Source organism: Stegostoma tigrinum, chromosome 7 (genome assembly GCF_030684315.1).
Source record: "Stegostoma tigrinum isolate sSteTig4 chromosome 7, sSteTig4.hap1, whole genome shotgun sequence".
In the NCBI taxonomy this organism is placed as follows: domain Eukaryota; kingdom Metazoa; phylum Chordata; class Chondrichthyes; order Orectolobiformes; family Stegostomatidae; genus Stegostoma; species Stegostoma tigrinum.
Window position 1 is genome coordinate 98,558,131 of NC_081360.1, and position 15,008 is coordinate 98,573,138.

General features: G+C 44.3%; 1 protein-coding gene across 2 annotated transcripts in view; it reads left to right on the forward strand.

Moving 5' to 3' along the window:
• The window catches only part of LOC125454259 (beta-crystallin A2), a 127,384-nt gene extending 114,720 nt beyond the window's left edge, over positions 1 to 12,664 (forward strand). For both annotated transcript variants that reach the window (XM_048534847.2, XM_048534848.2), the window contains 4 exons: positions 1,119 to 1,306; positions 7,715 to 7,856; positions 11,382 to 11,524; positions 12,425 to 12,664. In XM_048534847.2, the coding sequence (XP_048390804.2) occupies positions 1,119 to 1,306; positions 7,715 to 7,856; positions 11,382 to 11,524; positions 12,425 to 12,572 (621 nt within the window). In that variant the 3' untranslated portion in view covers positions 12,573 to 12,664. The remainder of the gene's footprint in view (positions 1 to 1,118; positions 1,307 to 7,714; positions 7,857 to 11,381; positions 11,525 to 12,424) is intronic.
• Positions 12,665 to 15,008: the final 2,344 nt, after the last annotated feature.

Sequence of the window (15,008 nt, forward strand, 5' to 3'; positions counted from 1 at the left end):
CAAACCCGGGTCCTTTGCACTGAGGTAGCAGTGCTAACCACCGAGCCACCCATGGTCAGATGATTTCAAAAAGAAACCAGGCAATCACCTGGGAGAAACAGATTTGCAAGGCTACTGAAATAAAGTTGAACTGATTAGATTGCTCTTTGTCCTCTCGATTCTTTACCCCATGCCAAATCCAGGCTGTTAAAGAAGCCAGCTCCTGTTTCAGAGGAAATGGGGAAATCAATCAACTCATTTCAAGTGTCAGCCGAAAGAACTGTAGATGTTGTAAATCAGGAACAAAAACAGAAGCTGCTGGAAAAGCTCAGCAGGTCTGGCAGCATCTCTGAAGAGAAAAATGTTCTGAGGAAGGGTCACCAGACCTGAAGTGTATCTTCTCTTCACAGTTGCTGCCAGACCTGTTGAGCTCTTCCTGCAACTTCTGTTTTTGTTTCTCAATTCAAATGTGGGTCAGTTTAATTCATTCCCACGTTATAGGCATCACTGACAAGGCTGGTATTTATTTTCCATTTGTGAATTGGATCGATTTAACTTTATTGTCACACGTACTTACCTGAGTACAATGAAAAGTCTGCAAGTTGTCACTTACCATCTTCCGTCCAAATGTCCAGATTCTTGAGTGCAAATTCTTAGGAAACAAATTCATAACAATTAAGGAAAAAAAATCCAGCATTATGGACCTTCAAAAGTACAAAATCATAGCAATAAATTAGAAAATTAATGAAGTAAAAAATTCAGAATGACAGTCTATCTACTGGTGCAGCTTCGCAGTGAAGATTTTCCCCAGGTGCTGTTGGGAAAGGTGGACTAGGGTTTTGGCCCAGCAGCTACGAAGCAGTGACGTCCACGTTGCTTTGGCGTGTCATTTGGAGGTGAAGGTGCCCCTGTGAACCCAGTCGCCTTGCCCCTTCTGATGGTGCAGTCGCAACTTTGAAAACCTCACATCTCAGTTTGACATCAAGTGAGATAAGTGGATGGGACTTGAGTGTTCCAAAGTGGGGAGTCAATAGTGCTGAAGGCAGGCCAACCAATATGAACGGGGCAGAGCTTTTAACCGAAACAGCCAGTGAGATACTAGCTGTTTTACTGCTAACAATGTGTCCTTCTGCCCGCAGCTACGAAAGGTACCAGGGCGATATTTCAAGATGACGACCCAACCGATGGACATCATGGGCCAGTGGAAGATAACTGTCTGGGAAGAGCAAAACTTCCAGGGAAAACATTGTGAGTTTATGCTGGAATGTCCTAACATCATGGAGCGAGGATTCAACAAGATACGATCCATTAAGGTAGAATGTGGACCGTAAGTATCCAATGTGACCCTGGCCCCAAACGCGCACAAAACAGCCTCCAAATCAAATCCTCTGTATAGAGAAAAGGTGATACAAGTTTCTGAATGTTCCTCGGACTTACTTGCTGATCCAGTCAGATTAGTGAAGGTCAGGGACCCAGGTTCAATTCCACCCTCGGGCAACTGTCTGTGTGGAATTTGCACATTTCCCCTGTGTCTGTATGGGTTTTCCTTCTACAGTCCAAAGATGTGCAGGTTAGGTGGATTGACCATGCTAAATTGCTGATAGTGTTCGTGGATGCGTAGCTCAGGTGGGTTATAGGGCAATGGGCCTGGGTAGAATGCTCTGAGGGTCAGTGTGGACTTGTTGGGCCAAAGGGACTGTTTCCACGCCATAGGAATTCTGTGAAAACAGTGGTGGGAATAGTTTAGCAGCTCCCTAGCAATAATTATGTCATTGGATTGAGCGTGAGTCAATAAATTATTGCAGCTTGTATCAAAAGAAATGCAGTTGTGCAGGATTTTACTTTTACATAGACGGAACGAAGCAAATTTCAAAGGATGCCTTGAAGTTGAGTTCATGATAATTTTCTGGAGCAATAGTTTTTTGGAATCAACTAACGATAAAGCTATTTTCAATCTAGTATTATGCAATGCGGTAAGGTTAATTTGTGTTTTCATCATAAAAGATCCACTCGGAGATAGTGGGCATAATACAATTGAATTCACATTATGTTTAAGAGTAATTTACTCCAATCATACATGAAAATTTCAATCTTAAAAAAACAGCCAACTATGTGGGTAGTAGGTAGAAACTTGTGAAGTTTGAGTAAGTAGACTAAAAGGTATTCCGGAATGGGAAAACATTTAAAATTAAGTTCTGAAGAAGGGTCACTCGACCCGAAACATTAACTCTGATTTTTCTCCACAAATGCTGGCAGACTTGCTGAGCTTTTCCAGCCATTTCTTTTTGTGTTTCTGATTTCCAGCATCTGCAGTTCTTTCGGTTTTTAATAATTTAAAATGATTGACAAAAATACATTCCATTGGAAAGCAAAACTTCAGTGAGAAAGGTCCATCCTATGGTTTCCCGAGGAGTTAAATATATCATTAAATTTAAAGAAAAGGGTCATGGTGCTGCAAAGAATTATCACCAAACTAAGGATTGAAGGACCACAAAAATGTTGCTAGAAAGACAAAGGTAGAGTATGAGAGTAATTTAATCAGCAAATACAAAAACAGATTGTAAGAGCTTTTGTAACTACACAATAATCAAGAAAGAGGTTTAAATAAACATTGGCTCTTCAGGAGCTTTGGGGGTGATATGGTGGCTCAGTGGTTAGCACTGCTACCTCATAGTGCCAGGGATCGGGGTTCAATTCCAGCCTTAGGCAACTGTCTCTATGGAGTTTGTAATGCTCTCCCCATGTCAGTGTGGGCTTCCTCTAGGTGCTCCAGTTTCCTCCCACAGTCCAAAGATGTGCAGGTTAGGTGGATTGGCCATGCTAAATTGCCCATAGTGATCGGGGGGGTGTAGATTAGATGGGTTATGCAGTATGTGTCTGGGTGAGATGTTCTGAGTGCCAGTGTGGACCTGTTGGGCCAAAGGGCCTGATTCCACACTGTAGGGGTTTTATGGTTCATACATTTAGTGTGAGCATAAGGAGAAATTGCCCTGAGAATAGGATTGAATAAATGCTGACGAAGAGTCTCAGAATATGAACACTGTTTCTCTCTCTCCCCAGATGCTGCTAGACATGCTGAGTTTCTCCTGCACCTTCTGTATTTGTTTCAGATTTACAGTGTCTGCAGCATTTTGTTTTATTTACATTGAACAAATAATTTTGTATTTATCTTCACAGTGAAAGATACACAAGTTAAATAAAAGGAAGAGGGTGATTTCCCTAGGGTCTAGAACAGTCCCAAACGTTTGGAAGTTAGCAAATGTAATGCTGCTATTCAAAAAAGCAGAGAGTGAGAAAATAGAGAACAGAGGATTACAGATCTGTCAACAATCTTTTGGAAAATGCTGGATCTATCAGTAAAGAAGCTTAGTATGGTTAAAGCAGGTCACTATATCTGGAAAGGCAATGACCTAGTGGTACTATTGCAAGGCTATTAATCCAACAATACAGTCATGTTCTGGGGATCTGGGTTCAATTCCCACCTTGGCCAGATGGTGGAATCTGAAATCAATAAAAAATTTGGAGTTAAGAGTGTAATGATGACCATGAAAGCACTGTTGATTATCTGAAAGACGCATCTTGGTCACTAACATCCTTTTAGGGAAGGAAACTGCCATCCTTACTTGGTCTGGCCGACACGTGACCCCAGGCCCACAGCAATGTGGTTGGCTTTTAAATGTCCTCTGGGCAATTAGGGATGGGCAGTAAACACTGGCCTGGCCAGTGACACCCTCATCCCATGAATGAATAAGCAAGAAAAATTCATTTATAGAACAGAAATCATGTCCAAAAACAGTATTAGATTTTTTTGATGATGTAACCAGGGTAGGTGAAGTAGAACCAATCAAAGCAGAACGGTTGGATTTCCAAAATACTGTTCAATGAAGTGTCACACAAAATGTTAACGTTCAAGAAAAGGGTTCAGGGAGTTGAGGGTGATATATTAACATGGTAGAGGTGAGTGGATAGGAAGCAGACAGTAGGCATAAATGGAGCATTTACAAGTTGCCAAGCTGTTACTAGTGGACTGTTGCATTGGTCATTGCTTACAACCTAAATTAATCACTTAGACAGTGAGTAGTGTATCTATCTGGATTAATCTGCCTGGTTTCTGGGCCAATACTTAACTCCCAGTCAAAGTGGCTAAAACATACCACCTGGTCATTGTGACATTGCTGCATTTGGGAGCTCACTGTTCACCAAGTTACTGCTGTGTGTCCCTACTATAGAATAGTGTTTGCACTGAAAACACTTTGAGAAACATTTTGAGATGCCCTGATGCTGTGAAGGGTGCTATATAGAACATAGAACATTACAGCACAGTACAGTTCCTTCGGCCCTCGATGTTGTGATGACCTGTCATACCAATATGAAGCCCATCTAACCTACACTATTCCATGTACGTCCATGTGCTTGTCCAGTGACGACTTAGATGTACTTAAAGTTGGCAAATCTACTACCTTTACAGGCAAAGCGTTCCATTCCCTTACTACTCTCTGAGTAAAGAAACTACCTCCTACATCTGTCCTATATCTTTCACCCCTCAATTTAAAGCTATGCCCCCTCGTGCTCGCCATCACCATCCAAGGAAAAAGGCTCTTCCTAGCCACCCTATCTAACCCTCTGATTAGTTTATATGTCTCGATTAAGTCGCCTCTCAACCTTCTTCTCTCTAACGAAAACAGCCTCAAGTCCCTCAGCCTTTCCTCATAAGGCCTTCCCTCCATACCAGGCAACATTCTAGTAAATCTCCTCTGCACCCTTTCCAAAGCTTCCACATCCTTCTTATAATGCGGTGACCAGAACTGTACGCAATACTCCAAGTGCGGCCGCACCAGAGTTTTGTACAGCTGCAGCATAATTTCATGGTTCCAGAACTCGATCCCTCTATTAATAAAAGCTAAAACACTGTATGCCTTTTTAACAGCCCTGTCAACCTGGGTGGCAACTTTCAAGGATCTGTGTACATGGACACCGAGATCTCTCTGCTCATCTACACTACTAAGAATCTTACCATTAGCCCTGTACTTTGCCTTCCGGTTACTCCTACCAAAGTGCATCACCTCACACTTGTCTGCATTAAACTCCATTTGCCACTTCTCAGCCCAGCTCTGCAGCTTATCTATGTCTCTCTGCAACCTACAGCATCCTTCGTCACTATCCACAACTCCACCGACCTTAGTGTCATCTGCAAATTTACTAATCCATCCAGGTCATTTATAAAAATGACAAACAGCAGTGGACCCAACACCGACCCTTGCGGTACACCACGAGTAACTGGTCTCCAGGATGAACATTTCCCATCAACTACCACCCTCTGTCTTCTTTCAGCAAGCCTGTTTACCAGGTGAAGCCAGACCTTCCAATGAGAAAAAAAAATTGCAAGGGAAGGACCCTCTATCCATGGTTAACCAACAAACTTAAAGATTCTATTAAACTTAAAACCAGTTGTAAAAGAGAGGCTGTTGTAGCACAATCCGTACCTCTACGTCAGGAGACCTGGGTTCAAGTCCCTCTTTAGTTTCATAGAATCCCTACAGCATGGAAGCAGGCCACTTGGCCCATCAAGACCATACTAACCCTCTGAAGGGTAGCCCATCGAGACCCACACCCTACCCCATCCCTGCATTTCCCACCCTAGATACTATGGGTAATTTAGCATGGCCAAACCATCTAACCTGCACATCTTTGGACTGTGGGAGGAAATCTATGCAGACACGGGGAGAACATACAAACTCCACACAGACAGTCACCCAAGGGTGGAATCGAACCCAGGTCCCTGGCGCTGTGAGGCAGCAGTGCTAACCGCTGTGCCACCCATATTTTGTTTAAGTTATTTTTGCCCTAATCAACCTGTTCAGAGATGTTATTACACTCCGCTGGAGCAGGTGGGACTTGAACCTGAGCCCCTTGGTCCAGGGGTAGAGACATTAGCACTGTGCCACAAGAGGGCTCCAGAGGTGTGTAATAACATCTTGGGGAAGGCTGGTTAGAAAATATCGATAATTGCAGATAAATAGCAGGTCAGAATGTAACATAATTGAGAGATGTTGTTGTTTTTGCCAAGACAATTGAACAAATGAGGGAGATTATGCTTCAGTTGTATAAGGCACTGGTGAGACTACCTCTTTTTTTCGATTCATTTGTGGGATGTGGGCATTGCTGGCTGGCCAGTATTTCTTGCCCATCCCTAGTTGCCCTTGAGAATATGTTACAAAGAAGGTGGTGGTGAGCTGCCTTCTTGAACTGCTGCAGTCCTCCTGCTGTAGGTTGACCTACAATGCTATCCAATTCCAGGATTTTGACCCAGTGACAATGAAGGAACGGCAATATATTTCCAAGTCAGGATGGTGACTGGCTTGATGAAGAGCTTGCAGTGGGGGTGGTGTCCCCATGTATCTGCTACACTTGCCCTTCCGGATGGAAGTGGTCGTGGGTTTGGAAGGCACTGTCTGAGGATCTTTGGTGAATTTCTGCAGTGCATCTTGTACACACTGCTGCTACTGAGCGTCGGAGGTGGACGGAGTGGTACTTTGTACGCTGTTGGTCTCCCTATTTCATGAAGGATATGAAAGTATTGGAAGCAATTCACAGAAGGTTTACTGGACAAATACCTGGAATGGGTCGGTTATTCGATGAGGAGGAAATGGGTAGTCTAGGCTTGGAGCTGGTGGATTCACAAGAGTGAAATGTGACGTCATTGAAACATATAAAATTCTGAGGGGCATTGGCAAGGTGGATTTGGAAAGGATATTTCCTCTAGTGGGAAAATCTCGGGATAGAGGTTAATTAGAGGGTTGTTCATTAAAGGATTACCCATTTGAAACAGAGATAACAAGAACTATTTTCTCCCAGAAGGTCTGGGGTTTCACTCAAAAGGCACTGGAAGCAGAATCTGAATATTTTTAAGGCTGAGGTAGATAGATACCGGATAAGCAAGAGGGTAAAAGTTTATCAGGAGTAGGTGAGATAATGGTATAATCAGGTCAGCCTTTATCTTATTGAATGGTAGTGGAGTTCAAGGGGTTAAATGGTCTGTTGCCATTCCATAATTGGGTGTACTCCTATGTTTGTGTTTCTGTTGTAGTGTGCAGGACATGTGACAGTGCTTGGGGGCAGAGTTTAGTGAAGAGGAGAGGGACAAATGTTGGCCAGGCACCTGACTGTCTGCTGATGAAATCCCAGCAAGTGTGAGTGCACAGATGTAAGTTGTGGACAGTGTTGGGCCTGGCTGTGATTTCCCAAGTGGTCTAAGTGTCTGCTGAAATTCACTGCGAAGTCTTTGGAATGAAGAACTTCCTCTGGGATTGACTTTGGAAGGAACGCCATGCCTGTTGAAGCATATCCAGGCATGAGTTGGCACCAATGGAAAAAGTGGGTGAGAGTGGTGAGAAAACTGGGCATGGACAGCTGGGTACCCTTATGGTAAGCTGGTGAGGAAGTGGTGGAGGCTGGTACAATTACAGCACTTAAAAGGCACCTGGATGGGTATATGAATGTAGAACTAACTGATCCAATCCGTTTTCACACATTAGCATATGGGTCTCGAGGGATATGGGCCAAATGCTGGCAAATGAGACTTAGATTAATTCAGGATATCTGGTCGGCATGGGCAAGTTGGACTGAAGGCTTTTTTCCAAGCTGCACATCTCTCCGACTCTATGTCAGGTTCATAAAATGTCGTCTGTTCTTGTGGAATATCACTGACTCTATTATCTCCTTCGCTCACTTGCAGGTGGGTGGGATATGAGTATCCAGAATTCCAGGGACAGCAGTTCATTCTGGAGAAAGGTGACTATCCACACTGGGATGCCTGGAGTGGAAACAGTGGCTACAGAACAGAGCACATGCTCTCCTTCCGCCCTATCAAGTGTGCCGTAAGTCTATTGTAATCTTTAATTCTTTTTCTCGTAGGCCATTCAGCTCCCTAACACCACCCCCCTCCAAGCCTACAATGATCAAAAGAAGACAATAACCAAGGGCTAGTTCCTCTTGGTGATCATGCATTTAAATCTCAAACATGCTCATTACGAATCAGGTTACTCAGTGGGTTGAGTATATTTCCCCAACTTAACAGAGGAAGGATGTCGGTGGGGGTACAGTGAAGGTTTACCAGGCTGAGCCATGGGATGGTAGTGCTAATGTGTGAAAACGGATTGGATCAGTTAGTTCTATATTCAATGGAGTTTAGAAGAATAAGGGGGGATTGTATAGAAACCTACATGTAAGATTCTAGTCGGATTACACAAGTTGATCTCTCTCTGCACCTCTCAGCGACTGTAACATTGTGTCCTGCACTCTGTTCTATTACTCTGCAATACTTGTAGAGTACGATCTGCCTCTGGGCATGTAAGTCAACACTTTTCACTGTACCTCGGTACACCTGACAGTAATAACATCAGATCAATTCAAAAATACAGGAAAGATGCTCTAGAAGACCCGTGAGTCCAGATCCAGGGGTCACAGTTTAAGGATAGGGTGTAGGCTATGTAGGACTGGTGTGAGGAGAAATGTCTTCAGCCAGAGAGTGGTGGCCCTGTGGAATTCTCTGCCACAGGCGGTGGTTGAGGCCAAAACATTGAATGTTTTTAAGAAGGAGTTAAATATGGTTCTTAGGGCTAAAGGGTATGGAGAGAAAGTGGAATCAGGGGACTGAGTTGGATGATCAGTTATGACGGTATTAAAATGGGGAAGCAGGTTCAAAGGGTTGAATAGCCAGCTCCTGCTCCTATTTTCTGTGTTTTGATGTTTACCACTCCCTTACTGTCCAGACTGGGTTACAAGTATAATTCATGGGCTTTAGTGTCTTACATAAAGAATGCATATAGGATACCTGCATTCTTTAGTTAGGGAGTACAATACAGGAACAAGTAAGTTTTGTTATAACTTTCAGAACGTTGGTTAGGTCCCTGATGGTGTACTGTGTGCAGTTCTGGTCACCACACGATCGGGGCGATGTGATTGCACTGGACATGGTGCAGAGGAGATTCACCAGGATGTTCAGAGATACTAATAACTGCAGATGCTGGAGTCAGGGATAACACAGTGTGGAGGTGGAGGAACACAGCAGGCCAGGCAGCATCAGAGGAGCAGGAAAGTTGCTGCCTGGCCTGCTGTGTTCCTCCACCTCCACACTATGTTGTCGCTGACTCCAGGATGTTGCCTGCCATGGAAAGTCTCAGTTATAACAAGAGATTGGATAGGCTGGGATTGTTTTCCTTGGAGCAGAGGAGGGAAGAGGGGGTTATCTGACGGAGGTATACAAAATTATGAGAGGTATAGACACAGCAAACTGTGAGAATCTCTTCCCTACGGCTGACCTGTCTATCACCAGAGGCACGACGTTAAGGTGAGGAGTAAGTGGTTTAGAGGAGATCTGAGGAAACTTTTCTCATCCAGAGAGTGGTACTCTCCCCATCCCCCTCTCTGATGAAGGGTCTAGGCCCGAAACGTCAGCTTTTGTGCTCCTGAGATGCTGCTTGGCCTGCTGTGTTCATCCAGCCTCACACTTTGTTATCTTGAAATATGGAATGTGCTGGCTGAGACGGTGGTGGAGGCAGGTACTCTCACAACATTTAAGAAGCATCTTGACGGGCACTTAAAATGCCAGGGCATAGCAGACTGTGGACCAAGTGCACGTGAATGGGATTAGTGTAGCTTGGTAGTTGCTGGTCAGCATTGACACGATGGGCTGAAGAGCCTGTTTCTATACTGTATAATAACACTTATTGAAATGTGTGACATGTGAGATCATACATGGGGTAGAACATCTCACATGGTATGATATGATATAACCTGGAATATGTTTTGTGGATTGGAATTAGCCAGATGGATGATAACACATGGCCTGGAATGTGCTGCATTTGAGACGGAATCACATGGCGGTGGATGGGAAGTTTATTTGTTGGATGTGGGGTGGGGTTTTGGCTGGGCAAGATACCCCAGAAGAAATACTGTTTGGCAGCTGTAACACCAGAAAGAAGCCTGCCTTACAGCCACCAGACAATGGGGAAGAGCGGGACTTCTGCCCCTGTGGGAAGTACCCTACCCTACCCTAGAACAGACGACCTGCTTGATGGGTCTTGTAGTCCCTGCAGTGCGAGGGAATTTAATACCAACTGAACAATTAGTGCGGTCACCCTTCCCCATCAGTAGCCAAAGCTAACCCACAACCATTTACAATATACACAAATGACTGAGACAAAGGAAGCGAAAGTACAGTCACCAAATTTGCAGAGGACACTAAGATAGGTGGAAAGGCAGGTTGTGAGAGGCATACAAACAGTTTACAGAGATATCGACGGGTTAAGTGAATGGGAAAAATGTTGGCAAGAGGAGTATAATGTGGAGCAACGTGATGTTCATTTTAGAAGGGAGAACAAAAGAACAGAAAATTATTTCAGTGCAGTAAAACTGCAGAAAGCTGCACCAAACACAGAAAGCTAGCAGGTAATCAGGAAGGCGAATGGAATGACGGCCTTTATTTCGAGGGGTTTAGAGTATAAGAGTAGGAAAGTCTTAGTGCAACCGAAATGGTGTCCCTACTTCTGAAACAGGCAGTGTGGGTTCAAGCCCTACCTTCTCTAGAGGTGTGTAACAACATCTCTGGGCAGATTAATAAAGCAAAATAGCTACAAGGTGCTGGTGAGACCACATCTGGCGCACTATGAGTCGTTTTTCTTGCCTTATTTAAGGAAAGATATTGTTTTACTGGAGGCAGTTCAGAGAAGGTTCACTAGGATGATGCCCAGTATGGAGGGATTGTAGGGAAGATAGGAGAACGAGAAGTGATCTCATTGAAACATACAGCATTCTTGAGAGATCTGGCAAGGTAAATGCTGAAAGGAAGATTCCCTTCATGAAAGAGTGTAAGACCAGAGGGAATAGTCTCAATATAAAGGGGTGCCAAATTAAAACTGAGATGAGGGGGAAATTTCTTCTCGTAGAGGGTTGGAGTCTTTGGAACTCATTGCCACAGAGAGTTGTGGAGACAGAGTCCTTGTGCAAATTCAAGACTGCGATACATAGATTCTCAATCGGTCAGGGAATCAAAGGCGATGAGGCAAAGGCAGGAAAATGGACTTGATGAATGTCAGATCAGCCATGATCCTATTGAATAGTGAAGCGGGTTTGAGGTGTCAAATGGCCTATTGCTGTTTTTTTTTATGGTCTGAAGAATGAATATCCAGGAAGATGGTTTGCTGCTAGTGAATCTAGTCAAGGCATCTCAGATGGTCCTGTTAACATCATCACAACATGCACCATGCTGATAGAGAACTGGACTTTGTCATCTACACCAAGAACATTTAAAGTTAGCATGCATTTGCTGCCGTCCCACAGACCTGAGATGCTGTGTACATATTTACAACACAGTCACTTGCACCTTTTCTCTCTGTTTCCAGAATCACAGTGACAGCAAGATCACGCTTTATGAAAATGAGAACTTCCAGGGCCGTAAGTTTGAGTTGTGCGATGACTACCCCTCTCTACAGGCCATGGGCTGGTGTAATAAGGAGGTTGCTTCCATCAAGGTGAACTCTGGAGCGTAAGTATTCCGTGGGGCATGCTGACACTAATTTCTGTTAAGCATCCAGCCACCTTCCCCCACCACTGAGGCTTTCCTCTCTGCAATCAGTTGGTTGGCCCCTTGTCCCACTGGACAAGAGCCCCCAACAATTTTGATCCTTTCTGCAACTCTATTGAATGATACATTTGATGACAAATACTGTTCAGAATGTGTCAGAAGATGAAAATAGATTGGGGACAGTATGGTCTTGGTGCACGCGCCAATTAGATTAGATTAGATTAGATTCCCTACAGTGTAGAAACAGGCCCTTCGGCCCAACAAGTCCATACCACCCCTAGAAGCATCCCACCCAGACCCATCCCCATATAACCCACACACCCCTGGACACTATGGGCAATTTAGCATAGCCAATCCGCCTAGCCTGCACATCTTTGGCTGTGGGAGGAAACCGGAGCACCTGGAGAAAACCCAGGCAGACACGGGGAGAATGTGCAAACTCCACACAGACAGTCACCCAAGGCTGGAATTGAACCCGGGTCCGTGGCACTGTGAGGCTGCAGTGCTAGCCACTGAGCCACCGTGCCGCACCAAATTACACTTTCATCGCCACACCATTCTTTATCACTGCTCCATCGCTTCAGTCCTCCACGAAGTCTGATTTCCTCTGCTTCTGGCAGCTACTGCAGTTCCTGATTTTTATCACTCTACCAGTGGTGGTCAGGCCTTCCAACATCTTAAGCCCTACCCTAACTGAACCTTTCCACCATTTCTCATAACCAGTCACTTTTGACCTCACTTTTGACCGATGCCAATGTTGTCCTGTGTGACTCATGGTCAACATATTTTGTTTGATGCTGCTCCTTTGATGCCGTTTCATGGCATAACAGGTTCTTATTTAAATGCACATCACTGTTACAGGTGGGTTGGCTACCAGTATCCAGGTTACAGAGGCTACCAGTACATCTTTGAGAGAGACAGGCACAACGGTGAGTTCAAGAGCTACAATGAATACAGCACCCAGGCCCATACCAACCAGCTGCAGTCTATCCGCCGAATCCAGCACTGAGCAATGGGCTGTTCAGCTTTTTCCTTGCCAACCTGTACTAAGGAGTGCCTGCAGTGATCAATAAAACAAGAAGCATTCTGCAAAATATTCAAGATTTGTTGCTGTATTCATTGCTCAATGCCTAATGTTTGGGAGAATCTTGGGGTGGCAGGACTGATGTATGAAGGGAGACTGGGTTGTTTTGGGCTATTTTTGCAGAAGTTTACAAGAATTGGTGGTTGGGGGAGAGGAGTATTGTAATATTCTAGCAAGACTAGACAGGGCATGTTGACATTTATAGTGAGGGAATTCAAGTATGGGAGCAGGGATGTCTTACTGTAATTGTACTGGGCCTTGATGAGACCACGCCCGATGTACTGAGTGAAGTTTTGGTCTCCTTATATGAGGAAGGATGTTCTGGCAGTGGAGGGAGTGCATGAACGGTTTACCACACTGATTCCTGGGATGACAGGACTGATGTACGATGTATCAGTTAGGAGCATATTCACTGGAGTTTTGAAGAATGAGGAGGATCTAATAGGAACCAATAAAATTCCAACAGGGCTAGACAGGGTAAACACATGAAGGATGTTCCTGATGACCAGGGAGGTCCGAACAATGGCACACAGTCTAAGGATATGGGGTGGACCATTTAGGACTGAGATGAGGGGAAACATCTTCACCTAGAGAGTGGTGATCCTGTGGAATCCTCTGCCACAGAAATTGGTTCAGGCGAATCACTGAATATTTTTAAGAAGGAATTAGGCATAGTTCTTAGGACTAACAGGGTCAAAGAGTATGAGAGAGAAAGTGGGAACATGGTACTGAGTTGGATGATCAGCCATGATCATATTGAATGGTGAAGCAGGTTTGAAGGACTGAGTGGTCTACTCCTGCTCCTATTTCCAATGTTTCTATGTCTTGTTTGGAGCTGCGGTAAAGGAGGTTTGAACACCATCCCAGGACCTGTAACATAATGTCTGGGTTCCTGCAAACAAGGATATGCCTGAGTGCCAGGCTGGATTGAAGGGTTAGTGAAACCACACTGAAAAACACTGATGGAACCATCTTCTCTAAGTTGTCACCAAGCACTCAATGAGTTCCACCCTGCAAAGGAAGTTTAACCGGTGTCTGAAGAACACTTCAAAACACCAACGTCCCATTTAACATATGCTCCCTTGGTCAGGAAGGTGGTATAACTGTGTCTAAGTAGAAATGTTCAGAGTGCTATCAGACTTTAAAGATAAAAAGCTTACCATGTTTGCAAAATAAATAGTGGCCCTAAAGGTTGGGGGACTTTTAAAAGTTCCTTTCAGGAAACAGCCCCTAAACATTGATAAAGCAGGGAGATATTAAAGCAAATGGCAAAAATATAAAAGTAGTTTGTAAGAGAGTTTAGAAGTGTAGCAAAAGTAAGAGATCAGCGAAATCAAATGTGGCTTCCTTCATAGTGGATCCAGTCAAAATGAAAGAAGGCAATAAGGAAATGGCAGAGATACTGAACAAATATTTAGTGTTTGTCTTCAATTTAGAAGACACTAAACCAACCAAGGGACTAATTAGTTAGTGAAGAATAATGGTGGAATTAATGGGATTAAAATTCACTTAATCCCATGAATTTGGTGGACTACATCTTAATGTTTTAAAAGGTGGTGGCTGAAGGTAAGGAGTTTGCATGACTTTTATCCACCACTGGGTTCCAGGACAGTCCCTGTGGATTGGAATGCAACCCTACTTTCAAGACAGAAGAGAGACAGACACCTGGGAACTACAGGAAAGACTGCCTAGATGGATTGCGGGGAAATGCTGGAATCAATGATTCCGGACACATTGTATGGATGTAAGACCATAAGGTGCAGGAGCACAATAAGGCTATTCAGCCTATTGTTCTGCCATTTGATCAGGGTTAACATGCTTCTCAGTCCCATCCTCTTGCCTTCTCCCCGTAATCCTTGATTCCCTTACCAATCGAGAACCTATCTATCTATGTCTTAAATACACCTCTGCAGCAAAGAATTGCAAAGATTTACCACTCTCTGGCAGAAAAATGTCCTCCTCATCTCAATTAAAAAGGATCCTTTCACACCGAGCCTGTGCCTTTGACTTTTAGTCTCTCTCACTAGAATCCCTACAGTGTGGAAGGCCATTTATTCTATTGAGTCCACACCGCCCCTCTGGAGAGCATCCCACCCAGACCCACCCCCCATACCATCCCTGTAACTTTGCATTTCCCCTGGCTTAGCAATGTAGCCTACATATTCCTGGACATTAAGGGCAATTTAGCATGGCCAACCCACCCTAAGCTGCATGTCTCTGGCCTGTGGGAGGAAACATGAGCACCTGGAGCAAACCCATGCAGAAGTGGTGAGAATATACAAACTCTGCACAGACAGTCATCTGAGGTTAGAACTGAATCTGAGTCCCTGGCACTTTGAGGTAGCAGTGCTAACCACTGAG